Source organism: Fringilla coelebs, assembly GCF_963513975.1.
Source record: "Fringilla coelebs genome assembly, chromosome: 7".
NCBI classification, from domain to species: Eukaryota; Metazoa; Chordata; class Aves; order Passeriformes; family Fringillidae; genus Fringilla; species Fringilla coelebs.
In genome coordinates, this window is record NC_140035.1 from 407,842 (window position 1) to 422,091 (window position 14,250).

A 14,250-nucleotide genomic window follows, 5' to 3' on the forward strand; every position below is an offset into this window, starting at 1 on the left:
TTAAAATTTCTTAATTATAAATGTTATTGTGAGCAATAGAGAAGAAACATCTGTGTTTTTAAAATGCAGGAATTTTAAAACCTATAATCTCTTCAAAACAACTCCTGGGCAGATTTTTTAGTTCCACATACTCTTACAGCCAAACTCACAAAAATAATTTGTTAGCATTGTTTCTGCCAGACAGTTTTATAGCTGTGTTACGCCACTCTGCTTCTCTTGGTGTTTTTATTTTTTGTGAGGATGTACAGCCTTGTTGCACTGTCTTGGAATAGTTATTTTAATTGTTCTGTGGCACATATATAGCAAGAAAAGTAGAAAGTTATCTCCCACTCTAAGGGAGAGGCTATTTTTATATACATAATGCTTTCAAATTGATTGCTGACTCCTCTTGCACTCCACAGTGAATAAGCACATAGCAGCTAATTGAGAAACCCATTTCGAGGCCAGAACACTTCAGGATGTCATAAGGAAAGTAGGAGGCTTTTCTTATCTCTGTCTGTATTTTTAGACCATCTACTTCCCTGTGTTTGAGGAGTGTCTAGTGCAAGGAAATGACAGTGAAGTGATACTGCTAATTAGCCAGAGTTTCACTAAAAATAAAGTTCTTGTGGACTTCAGAAATTTTGCCCAGGGCTGAATAGTCATGTGCTTTGGACAATGCAGGTATGTTTTAGGCACAAACACTATTAAAGGGTTTCTCTACACCTTGGAAGGTTCATTTAAAATTTAAAAACATGATTCTACATTGAGTTGATATGTCTTGGTATGACTATTAGCATGATGACTGTGGAAACGTTAAACCACTGTTCTTAGAACATGTTTGTGTCACACTGGAACAGCAGCCTAGAGCCTTCCTCACCTCCTTCCCCCTGTGCAGAGGGGTCAGGGGTCAGAGCCTGGTCCCAGAGCAGGTCCTGGGGGAGCTCTGTGTCGGGAGGAGCAAACTCCAGCCCCTGCCTTGCTCAGGAGGGTCTTGGCTGCAGCAGCCCTGGCAGTGGGAGCTGCTGAGGCACAGTGCTGGGTTTGGCCGTGGGGAAGCTCGAGGTGCAGCCTCAGCCAGCCAGGGCTGATAGGAAAATCTGTGAGCCAGGCACCAGGTGACTCAGCACCCCCTGCTCCCTGCCAGAGGCCTGGAATTAGCATCTGGAATGGTCCCCTTGACACCTGAGAGCAGCCAGCCACCTCTAGAATCTCATTCATCCCTATATATTTTGGGGATATAAGACAGGTTCAAGACTCTGCTGCAGCATTCTATGCAGCCTTACCTGACACTGCTTCCATCAAGGCTTTGAACTTTGAATATCCTCATGAACCCCACTGAGTTAGGCCAAAGCAAGTGGATTTTGGATTAAACACTCCCTGTTTTTGCTAAGTGGTGACACTGGTGGTCGCTCTGTGCTGCTTGGCCAACTAAGATTTTTATTTCCAAATTTCCTGCTAGGAAAGAAGTGAAGCTGATTCCCCCCTGTACTGCTTTTGTACAATTGCTGTTATTGGTGTCCCCTTTCTGTGCAGATTAGAATTTGCTAGGAAAAGCCTCATCTTGCTGGAGGTGTTCAATATCTCTGGAGATATATTGAAGGACCTACTTATATATTATGTCCTTCAGGGCAGGGAGGGACTGTTGCATTTCATTTATTCCCATTGTAAAAGCACAGCTGAACAGAGAGCAGTGGGCCAGGGGGATGCTGTGGTGCTGAAGGGTGTCACTGCCCAGGACACCAGGACATAGTGACATCCCTGGCACCTGGCAGAGTGCCCTGGGCCTGCGCTGTGGATTCCGTGGGAATATTGGTGATACAAGACCTAAATCAGCTACAGCCAGGTTTGCAAAAATGTCTAGAATAATAATTTTATTAACAAATAGTTTTTAAGCCTTTCTGCAATGCCTTCCTGTTTCAGGTTGCTCACGAGAAGGCTCGGGATCATTACCATCGCATCAGGAACCAGCGCAGAGTCTTGCTGTCAGCCTGGGCTCAGGTCAGGAAAGCCTTTGTCCTCAGGGCCGTGGCTGCTGCTGCTGAGGCTGCTGCTGCTCACGAGGCAGAGGCGGCGCTGGCTGATTCCAGGCAAAGGCAGCTGGAGATCTGCGCTGATCTGAAAGCAAAGGTACGTTCGGTTATAAATCCATCGCCAAATCTGTACTAACAGATGCATTCAAAGTGAAGGTTTTTACATTAGCACCAATCTGTTTTCAGGTAAATAATGGGTATCTGTCTGTCCATCTGGGTTTTTTAAAGAATGCTTTTTAAGACATGAAATAATGGATCCCATAACTTGTTTGGCCTTGTTATAGAAGGTTCACAATATTCTGATTTACTGTGGCGAGAGGTGAAAAAAGATAAAAATACCTGTGTGGTTTTGGTAAGTGAATAGGGTAAAGTGGGAGGAGGCTGGACGCAAGAGGAAGATGTTGTGATATTCATGCCTAAGGTGTTTGTAGGAGGAATCCCATTTCTGGGCATGAGGCATGTTAAGATTTGTTTAAACTGTTCTCTGTGATTTTTGACTTGCACAGAAATGAACATCTGAGAGCATGCATGATGTGTTATTCTCACTTTACCAATATTCTCTCTGCTGTGCCCTCACTTTTCAGTGAAACACTAAACACTTGATTCAGGTTTCCTACGAGAAAGAAGCATGGTAAAACCTGTTCTGTGAGGCAGGATTTTGAAGTTGATGCTAGTTTTTAGTTAGCAATAACACAAAAGCCCTTCTGTCTTGTGTTCTGGAGTTGTTCTGGCGTAGGAAGGTTTGAATCTAAACACTTTAGGGTTAGAAACTGTCTGGGCATGACTAAGTGGGGAGTACCCTGCTCTGACTCCTGTGTCAGCCTTCCCTTGAGCCAGGGGCAGGAAGGAGTGGTTCTCTGGAGCTGAGGGGATGTTTGGTGATTTTTTACCTAGGCCTTCCTTTCTGGAATGCCTGTGTGTCTCTTACCCGCACAACCAGAGATGGAAGGGCCAATTATTCCAGAACTGTGAATTTGAGCCACTTTTTTTCCTTTGTTTCTTTTACTTTTCTTCCGCACAAGAAGTAACAAGCTGGTTTTGGAGTACTTTGTTGTCTCCATGTAAGATTCTCACAGATGCACTGACATTGTCTGAAAGATTTTTGGATTCTGACCTCCTGTTTCCAGGAACTGTTTGAAACTTAAACCTATTAGGCCTGCACTTTTCAAGGGTGTTTTCAAAGGGGTCTTCGTTAAAATGTTGAACGTTTGAACAAAATCAACTCACCTGTTTCCCAGAAAAGTGGAATGAAAAAGGAACATTTCTTTCATTAAAGGAGGATATCATTGTGACCTTGTTTTGATCAGCTCCACAACTGAAAGGGCTGCAGGGCGGAAGCTGGGCTTGGGCACAGAGCTCACTCATTTTCAGAGAAAGGATTCTCAATATATCCATGGGTTCTGTTTTGCTTTGATGGGGATATGCATTTGAAAGCTCATAGTTTGCCCAGTTATAGTTCATTTTACAGACTTGTCTTTCTACACTTCTGAACTTTACAACTACTGAGTGCTGGACATGGAAAGCAGCTGCTGGCAGGTAAAATGGAACTCAGTCCAGTACAATTCACACAGGTAAATTCCATCCTGAGAGAGATCCATAAGATGGGTAAAAAGTGAGTCTATCTCTGAGGGAAAGGGTGTGGAACTGGAAATCAGGGATTAGGGCTGTCCTTCTACCTTTCCTTTTTGACCATTGATTGACAACATTTTGCAGTTTCACATCAGGAAATCTTAGTTGTCTCCCCTCCCAGAGGGGCAGTGCAGTTGCTGTAATGATTTACCTGTAAGCAAACCCTGGGTGTGCTCGTGAGGAGGCTGTATCTGACTGAGAGGGACAGAGATCTCCTCCATTTCTGCAGCAGCTTTCAGAGAGCCACAGCTTTTCTGTTGAGCCCATCTGTGACAGGAAGCGATGGCACACGCAGAGACAGAGGTGTAATAACCAACAGGCTGTGCCCTGGTGTAGTTACTGCAATAACCACGCAATACCACCCAGCTTTTGTACTGTTCTCTTCCTCTGGCAACAACAAACCAAAGGGGCAGTAGACTGACTAAAGAAAACATGATTTAAAGCTGTTTTAAATGCACCTATGCCATTGGTGAGACTCTAGGTCTTGTGACTGACAGGGAGGAATAACTTCTCTGCTGCTTTATTTTTTAATTAAATTAATATTTATAGCAGTTTTTACTTGGGGAAAGGACTTTCAAATTTTTCTTCCAAGTTCCATCTCACGGAAGATCAATGTGTGTCCTTAACAGAAATCATAGTTCCTAAGGAGGAAGTTTGAAAAAACTGAAGAAGCTCAGGTGAAATAAATCATGAGGGCCATATGGTAGCCATCTGAAGGAAATAAAATGTGAAATGGATAATGCTGGGGAGGGTACAGTGTACATTCTTAAAGACTAAATGCCTGGTACATATTTTTGTGTTTTTCATGGGAAAACAAACAAAACAAACCCTGAGGGATCACACTTTGAGTGATCAAGAGTCACTCAGATCTGGTGTGCTTTGAGCTGTGGGAATCTGATCCCCCAGGGCTCTGGAGCAGACACTGTGTAAAACAAATTCAATCTCTGTAAAATTCCTTTTCCTAAACAACACAGAGAAGCAAATTTTTCCATGTTGCAAGGCAGGTAAGGCAAGAAGTGAGGAGTGATCTTTTCAGAGGATTAGGAGGTGCTGCCTCACAGCTGGGGTTTGAAGTACTTGCTGTATTACACCACAAATTCTGTTGGTGTCTGCATGCATTCCAAGCCTTATTTTTCTATTGAATCTATCTTAAAATATTTGTAATCTGGTACTTCCCATCTTCATAGAAAATTATTTTAAGAGAAGACTAGAGGGAAGACCTACAGCAGCAGACATTAGGGCGGTTGGATCCCCTGTGTGTGCTGCTTAGGGGGGGCTTTTTCCTTCCCAGCACAAAGCTGTGTGCCTGCTTGCCTTTAAATCTCTTCTTCCCTCGTTTTGTGCTCCAGGATTAATCCCCACTCGAATGCTAAAATCTCTTGCAACACATTGTGAAGTTTGGGAGAGCAGCTCTTGCATTTCTTATCCTGGCAGAGGCTAAGATAAATTAATTTCAAAAAGAAAAGCATTAGGTGGAATTACGAGCGGTATTGCAAATTGTATAAAACATCGTGCAGATTGTTTTCCTTTTCTTTTCCTGTATTGTAAGAAAGAATGTGACAGTAGACTTAGGTAAAAAAAAAAAATCTCTATTCAGCATGTAGTCAGGTCACTGGCTTAAATGCTGTGACTATCAGAAGAGATCAACATTGAAGTATACAGCTGAATGTTAAAAAAATTCCACAGAGGTATCAGATCCAGTGCTTTGACTATAATCCGGTCATTTTGAAGGAAATTTTAAAAAGAATAAATATTTGAATAGTAAGGTACTTAAAAGAATGGTTCTCTTTTTCAGAAGTGTTGTCTATTCACCACTGAGTTGACCCATTCATTTGTTGGACGTAAAAAATACAAGGAAGTTATAATAACCTAAATTTTAAATACAGCTACTCATGTTTGTGGTGAACTGAAGAGCTGTAGGATGCTACAATATTTCTCCAAAATGTATGTGAGCAAGTGTCTAGGACTCTGACACTCAAAGATGAGCCAGCTGTGACTCAGTAATAAGTCTTCAATCCAGACCTAATAAAGCTGGATGTAGTAGTCTGAGGTGAGCACAGCACTGACATATTGTGTCTTTTGGGTCAGACCCAGCTCGTGCACTGCACTGTAGGTGTGGAGCACTTGCAGAGGTTGTCTCTGCACGCTTGCCTTGCTTGCCCTTCCACCAGTCTTTCTCCCCCCGTTTTCCTGTACCTGTGTTCCATCACATGATGCTGTTATTCCTGATTTATCTCCTGTTAATCTCCTCCCACTGTGCTCCTGATGTTTGCCCTGGGTGCCCACGGGAAGCTGCTGAGGGCAGTTTGCCAAAGCTCCAAGCCTGTTCCTTTGGATTCCTCCAAGGACACGGTCACAGCTTCCTGCCTGACCCCTGGGTTAAACTGCAGGCTTTTGGGAACAGGGGCTGCAGGGTCCTGCATGGGAGGAGACCCTGGGCTGATGTGAGAGCTCTGAGATCACTGAAACAACCCACAGCAGCTGCTCAGAGGAGCAGGGCCTCAGCCTGGGAAATAACCTGCTCAGCTACCTGTGTGCTGGTGAGAGCTGGAGTGTGCTTGAGAGAAGCACTTCTCTTTCAAATCTAGTTGAAGTTGTCCAGTGACACCTAAAATTACTTGAGGATGGATAACTAGACAAGCAGACTGCTCTTGCCCACAGTGTTTTCTTAGAATGGTCATCAGTGAGCAAAGTGGCACCTCAGGCAAGCAAAGCTGCACCAAACTTTTGCAGTTGTAAAGAATCAAAGGATCATCCATATGAGAGCTCAATGGGTCTAGAAGAGAGAATTCTATATCTAAAGGAAGCAATTTAAATAAGTAGTTGTAAATAGAAATGCAGCCTACCTAAGGTTATGCATGTGTGAATATTTAAGCCTATATAATATTTACACATGTTAATAAAATGTTGGCATTCCCATTGTCAAGAACAGGAAGATGTTCCCAATAGTGCTGGATGAGGAAAGAGAGGAACTACACGGAGAAGCTGTGAGAAATGAACTGCTCACACACTGCCTTGAGCAAAGCTGATGTGACGTGCTGGCAGCCCCAGGGAATGGCACTGCTCCTGTTCTGGATCCCAAGTTTTACCAGGGCTGATCACAGCCCTTGTGACCAGTTTCCTCACTGAAATTGGTACCTGGTGTTGCTCCTCATGGCATGACTGAGGGCTGTGCTCAAGTGCTTTTCTTTCATATCCCTTTTTCAGATTTCAACACTTATGTAACTAATGACAATATTCTGCTAATGATCAAAACAGTTACTTTTAACCACTTTTCGAGTATTTATTTTTTTTAACCTCTTAGAGGTAGCCTGTGGAGCACAAGGATCGTCAAAAATCTATTAGGGATGTGAACCTCCATTGTTTTTCTAACCACAGCCAGAACAAGATTACCTTCTGAGATTAGCAAACTTGTAAATGTATTATTTCTTAATTATCCTACTGCCAAATGCTCTAATGCTGCTCTAATTCTTCTCATAGGTCCTGTGTAGGCCAGTCAGATGCAGAAATTGTTAGCTTTTACCATTTATTGTTTGTCATTCAAGACCCTGTGGAGTTGGGATGTGATTCCAGGTGGTGTTCAGAAGTTTTTAGGGTTGAAGAACCCCCAGTTTAGAGACAAACGGGCAGGTTTTTAGAGCTGAAAGTTACTGGAGACTTCAGACCCGCAGCTGTTAATACCACAGGAGTTTGTTGTTGTGGATGTCTGTACCTGCTGAAGTCAGAGCTTCCCCTCTGTGTGGTGTCAGGACTGTCCAGTAACACAGAGCCCAGGAGAGGAGAGGGAGCAGCCTTCTCTCTGCTGAGCAGGGTGGAGGCAGCTGGGCTTTGCTCCTACTGCTGGGGTTGGCACGGGTTTGCAGTGTGTGAGCGTGACAGACCCAGAGCTGCAGGCAGAGACCCACAGAGCACAGACAGCAGGACCTCTCTGCCCTCAGCATCTCAGCAGAACCTGAACAGCAATGGTTCTGCGTTAGGGGCATCTCATGTGGAGCTCCTGTGCAAATCTGCACTTCTCCCACCTCCTTCTGCAGCCCCTGACAGACTGGCTTTTTAAAACCTCTGTGGCACTTCAGGAGGTTACTGACACCTGAGAAAAGAAAAATGATACGTACCATGCTTATAAAAAAGCACTCTCTAAATTTAAAAAATGATGGCTTTTTCATATTGTTTGGATGAACTCCCCCTGCCCTGTAATATTTTAGACTCCAGGGAACTGTTCTTAATATACACTTTAATTTTTTCCCTTTTATAAGCTCCAGTATTCACACCCTGAGGCACCCATCTCATTAGCTTTCCATTTAGGAATACACAGATACACTTCCTATTCTTATTGTATTTCCAGAAATAACACTGTTAATATTTTTTATTTTGGTGTGTGGTGGCTTTGAATAGTGCAAGTCTTTTTTTATTATTATCAGTTAATACAATTACACATCAGTAGCAGGTCTCCCATACATCCCAGTTTCCTCGGCAATGTCAGCTTTGCTGGGACACAATTTGCTTGTGGCTTCTGAAGTCTTGGCAAGCAAGTCCTGCCTGGAGATGTGAAACCTGAGGTGTGCACAGAGCCCTCCCCAGGGCTGGGGGGCTCCTGCTCCTTGGCATCAGCTGGAGCAGGCGCAGTGCCCCCCAAATCCCCTGTTTGCCAGGCCTGCCCCAACCCTGCGTGTGTGTCCTGCACTGGGCAGGCCCTGGCAGGGTCACGCTCTGTCCTGCAGGTGGGAATGGCTGCAACATCCATCCCCTTCCTAGTCCTGGCACACAGGGAAGAGTTTGAGCAGGTGAACTAGAGTTTGTATGGAGAAATTGTGGGTGAATGCAAGTATATTTGAAAAAAAAACTTTTTTTGGGAATGAAGTGCACTACTTTTTAGTAGTTGTTGGATAGATATTTCCATACAGTTAGTGACTTGAAAAACTTGGTTAGTTTTGTAACACAGACTTCTATGTTCCTGTTTAGTTTGTAAAATATTTATATCCAAGGGATTTATTATCCTATTAACCCAAGTGGGATTTCTGTGTTTAACTTCTATTATTCTTGAGAGAAATTGACTGAATCCTTACTTTTCCATGGGAGACTGGGTCTTTAAATGCTTTTTTCTTCTACGTTTCCCTCCCATTTTCTTAAAAATGTTTTCTTTTTTTGTGCATGTCGGAATGGCAGGGAATTGCTCAGGCAGGAGACACAGATCAGCATGTGCTGCTTCCATCTGAAGTATGAATGGCTGAGCTACTTTGCAAGTAAAGAGGCGGCACTGCTGGCTTTGAAAGTCACCTTTTAACGAGTTTTCCATGTTAATCTTGTAGCGATCTCAGTTTAACCCCATTCTAGAGGAGATAAAAAGCAATGATCTTGTGTGAAGAAATAAAAAGCTTGCCAAATCTAAACAAAATCGTCTTCCTTGTTCGATGATGTGTCCATCAGGAACTGGACCCAGAGCAATATCCCTGCTGAAGGGCTGGTGTTGCAATCCTGCTGTTTCTTCAGCATGTGACTTCTTATGACTTAATCACCTTTTACATCTGCTTTGCTTTTTTCTCTTTTTCAGAACACACGAGAAAGGCATAGCTCTAAAGTGGCCATTTCTCTAGAAAAAGAATTTCTTTGGTCACTAACTTATTCTCTGGCTGCAGCCCTTATTTTAAAAATGCGAAGGAAAAATGTCATAGTTGACGCGGTTTAAATCCAAATTTGCAATTGAGAGGCTTTTTCCCCCCTCTGTGCCTTGCGGCTTCCATCTGGAAGAACCAAGAGGTATCTCTGACTTGCCATAAATGGGATAACTCTCAGTTCTATATTCAGCAAGACCCTGAGCAGAGGAGATGGTGATGACGCAGGGAGAGGAAGGAGAGGAGAGGAGCAGAGCTGGTTTGGGCAGTGGATCGCTGTGGTTATCAGACCACGCTCATTTCTCGGTGTGCTTTGGGGCTGTCTTGGCTCCCAGCTTTCTCCCTCTCCCGAGCACAATGTGAGCAGCCGAGGTGACTGAGCAGTGCTGCGGGTCCCGTACAGCACAGTGCCCATCCTGGCCAGGGCTTATTTCTGCTTCTCAGTGACTGCCTGGGCTGGCCCAAAAGCTGCTGGGCTTGTCCTGTGCTCCAAGGCACCTTCAGTAGCCCAGCATGGAGCTTTGCCAGCCAATGGCAATGTGCTGGTACTTGCACTGGCTTTTGGTGCACATGCCACGCACACCTAACACCCAGCTCAGGCAGCCTGTGCTGGCCCCACTGGGAAACGTGGAATGGTGGAATGGTTCTTTGTGCCTCTGGCTCCCTGGGATCTCCCACCTGCTTTGTGCAGCAGCCTGTGGGAACTGTGGCACAAAGTGGGGAGACGCGCTGTCTGTTTTCTTTTTTTATGCGTGAAATTTTTAAAATACTGAACTCCTTTAAATAGTGTTTGAATCTCTAGTTGTCTCATAATCTCATTTTGCTGCTTGTGACCATGCAGCCCTGACCTGCAGCTGCTGTGTTCCTGTGATCCCACCACGAACAGGCTGGCTCTGTTCTGCTGTGGGCTTCCATGACTAGCCAAATTTTGTGATTCTTCTTTTTTGTGGTTTCTTCTACCATGTAGAATCTTCACTTGTGAAGTTATTTTTCTTGAAGAGACTCCCTAAATTTTTTCCCAGGGATTCTTAGAACCAGTTGTGAACAATTGGAAGAAGAAAACGAAAATTGCAAACTATAGTATAAATAAGGAAAGATGAGCAGAAGTGATTCAGAGATTAATAAAACTCTGTGAGATACTAGAAGAGCATTTAGATTGTGTCATTTTATACAGTTGAAAAAGTGAGCTAGAAAACATGAGAGTGGGATCTCAGAGGATTTTCCTTTTATGCCTTCCCTTGTGATAAACAGTACTGGCTTTATCACACAATTATTGGGAGCTTAGAACTTGGATTCTACAAGCTTAGTATGTCTGCGTGGCACAGAGTGATCTGAGCTCTTGGTAGTAATTTCTGACACCCTTCCTCCCAGGATTTTGCATCCTTTTGGTTCCTTGTGCACGTTTTCCTCTGTTTCCAAAGCTGAGGTTGCCTCTGCTCAACCTTTGCCAGCACAGCCAGCTGCCCTGTGCTCCTGGGTACCCAGCTGAGGAGCTTGATGCCACCTCTTGTGTCTGTTTGTAAAAAGTCATGGCTGCTTGAACAGAAAACTTCACATGGTGCTGTGGTATTCTGCATTGTTTTGTCTTTAAAAGAGTTGTATCGGTAACATTAGGTGAATGGTAAATACATTATTGCTATTCAGATGTTACAGTGAAAGAACTAATTTATTACTTTAATTAGTTTGTAGTGCACTTTACATTATTGTAATATGCAATATTGAAATAATGAACTGAAAAAAGGTGTGTATGCATTTGGTTCAGCACAGCAATTTAATAATTCACTCGGCAAAACCTCCTCTAATAATGCATGAACTGTGAAATGTACTTGAAATGCCATTTGTAATTAAAAACTTTCAGAACCTAATGTTGGCAGTGCTTGTACTGCTAAAATGAAAACAGTTTTGTGGAACAGGCAGTGGGAGAGCCAGGTTTCAGTGTATTTTCAATATTAGTTTAACTGCTATGATTTTTTTTAATATTTAAATAAAATATTTACTGTTGACACAGTAAAAGATACCCTTCTGATTTTGAACTGATAGGAATGGAAGAATGCAATCAAGAACACGTTAATTTTTTTGGTGCAGTCTGTGGTCCCAGATTGCTGCTCTAGTGAAGCAGAATTATTGTTTGGGAGGTTTTTGCTCTCCAGACCGACATGATCCTGCTTCTGGAGACAAAATCCTGATTAATGCAGCAGGCTTTCTTGGCACACCTCAATTGTGGGAAGGCTGGCACTTCAGCATCAGGTGGTCCCTTTTGGCCAGCACAGGCCAGGAGATGCTCCCTGCAGAGCTGTCCCAGCGCCAGGTGGGGCTGCCCAGGGCAGGAGATGCAGGTCAGGCTGTGCTCTGTCCTGTCTGACCATCAGCCAGAGCCCAGATCCTCATTCCTAACCTGCCACCACATGGACAGGACGGGTTTGGGAACCTCCTGGCACCTCTGGAGGATTCGGATTCCCCTGCCTGGCGCACAAAGTGATCTGGGGCTGTGAGACTAGAACTGCTCTCTAGCACAGAGGATTTTAATGTTCAAATGTGGTTTAAAATTGAAATATAGTGGTATTTGAATCACTTGGTTAATGTCTAATTTTTGTTACTTCTTACACTTCACTCTACCTCTGCTCGGTTAAGAACATTTTATCCTATATGATTTCAACTCTTGTTCTTGGAAAAGCCATGGCATAAGGCCAGCCTACAGAAACACTGTCACATATTATACATATTTTGTATACATTGCTTCTCTGGTTTTTACCAATGTTCCTTTTTTGTTTGTTGTTTTGTTGGTTTTTTTTTGGGGGGGGGATTGTGTTTGTTGGAACAATGTCCTTTTTGTCACAATTATAAATTTTTTTAAAGGAAATTATTCTTATTTTGCCCTAATGAAAAGGCGTGGATTAGACAAACATGGGAGGGAGCAGGGATAATATAAACTAATTTCATATGCTGAATACAGAAAATAATAACTGGGTATTGTGAACAAATATGGTACAGTGAAACTCTCCTCTGGTATTCTTGTTACCCATTTTTATGATTGGCCTTGGGCTCATACATTTAAAAACCTAACTAAAAAATGAAAAAGATTCAGAATTGAAATTTAAAAAATAGAAACCATGTTCTACCCCCTGAGTAAATATATGTGTTAGTAGTGATTTAGGGCAGAGTAGGGAGCATTGTAGGAGGGGAGATACACACTGAGTTACTGGCCCACCACTTCTGTCTGGGGAACACTACTGTGTGATTAAAGCTTTCTCAGCTCAGTTAAGTTCTGAATTTGGTACTTGGTTATGCTCATTTGTTTGTACATGAGCTGTCAGAAACCTAGATTGTGCCCCAGTGTTGATTTCTGACTTGGATCAAAGGGCTGCAAGGAAAGAGCTGTTGGAAACAGCCCCAGAAGGTGATCTCAGCACACCACAAGGGTGAGGTGTCACATGCACCACGCAGGCTGCTGGCAATGAAATGGGTTAATAGGGAGGCTTGAGATGATCCCAGGACAGATTAGTGTCTGTGTCTGCTCACTGCTTCAGTGTGGTTTGCTTCCTTCAGTCAGCTGCCATCGTCCCAGGCTCCCTGCAGGGTTTGCTCTGTTCTCCGTGGGCATTTCCAGGCACTGGTTCCCCTGAAGCATCAGGGAAATGCAGCTTTTGTTGAGACCAGTTTATGGCCTTGCCATACTAATGGCTGCAATCAAACCAATTAAACAACCAAACAAGTCCCTGGTTAATAGATAAATGAATATCCAGGGAAGACACGGAGGGAACTGAGGCTGCATCATGAAGTGCACCCGCTGGCATTGACCTCAGCATTGCAGAGCATTTGAAAGGAGTGGGAAGCAGGATGTAGGGAAATCCAGGCTTACAAAAAGCAATTTTTTTGTTATATAATCTGACTGTTACCTCATACCAGTTGAGAAAAATCTGTGATGTTATTACAGAAGTTTAAAGCTCCTTCAAATGCTCCTGCAGCTTATCCTAGCTCCAATCTGAGTATGCTTTTTGCAGATTTCATTCACTGTTTGCTTGTTGTCAGATTTTAAATCTTTCTATATATGGTTTTGCTTCAGTCTGTTTCAAAAGCAAGGTAGAAAGGATTGCATGTTCTTCTAACTCATTTTCAAAGCATTTCTTTTTAAGTTCATTAGCGTGGCAAGTGACAGGTAACTGAAACAATTTTATTTTAGATTTTTAAACCACTAAACTGCATGAACAAGCTGCTGGCAAAATTGCTACATGAAGATTTCAATTTCGACAGCCCTGGTGTCACAAGTTTCAAGTGTGTGGGAAGCTTGATTTGGGTGTTGCAGCTGAGGCTGAAGGGACCTCTCCAGACCCCAAGGTCACCCCCGCCCAAGCAGGGTCAGGTACAGCTGGTGACTGTGGAATCCAGGTCTAAGCAGCTCCACAACCTCCCTGGCCAGCATGTTCTAGTGTTCACCCAGCCACCAGTAGGGAAGTGATGAATGCATTGGAATTTCAGGTGTTTCAGCCTGTGCCTGTTATTTTCCCCCTGTCTCTGGGCACCTCTGGAAGAGCTTGGCTCTGTCCTCTTTGCAACACCTGCATTTTCAGGTTATTTTCACGTTATCACTTTGCCTGCACTCCAGGAGAAGCCACAGCATTGTTCAGTGTATTGCAAAGAAAAAGGTCTAATTGTTATTTTAGCAAGAAGCAGGGCAAGCAAGGCATTGTTTATAGATGCAGCTCTCTGAGAACTTTGGACCATGGGGAGTGCTGGATTTCTACACAGAACATCTTTTATAAGCACAAACCAGAAGAATTAATAATCTGCACACACAGCCAGTGAAATGCAGAAAAAGTGGAAAATTATAAGCATTTTCATATCTTTGTATTTAAGTGCTGTAGTGTAGAAAACCAGCTGAAAAACGGCTGCAGTGCTTGCTCCTTAGAGGAAGGCAGAGTTCTGTTAGTGCTTGGCAAATCCATTAGAAAAGAAGCTGGCAAGCCAACAGAAAGGAGACATCACTGATGCTGTAGAAA

General features: G+C 43.4%; 1 protein-coding gene across 1 annotated transcript in view; it reads left to right on the top strand.

Moving 5' to 3' along the window:
• Nucleotides 1-14,250, top strand: part of CCDC148 (coiled-coil domain containing 148) — a gene marked incomplete at both ends in the record, with an annotated part of 34,992 nt that overhangs the window by 12,408 nt on the left and 8,334 nt on the right. Inside the window, one exon of the mRNA XM_084209559.1 lies at nucleotides 1,903-2,109. Within this exon, the coding sequence (XP_084065685.1) occupies nucleotides 1,903-2,109 (207 nt within the window). The remainder of the gene's footprint in view (nucleotides 1-1,902; nucleotides 2,110-14,250) is intronic.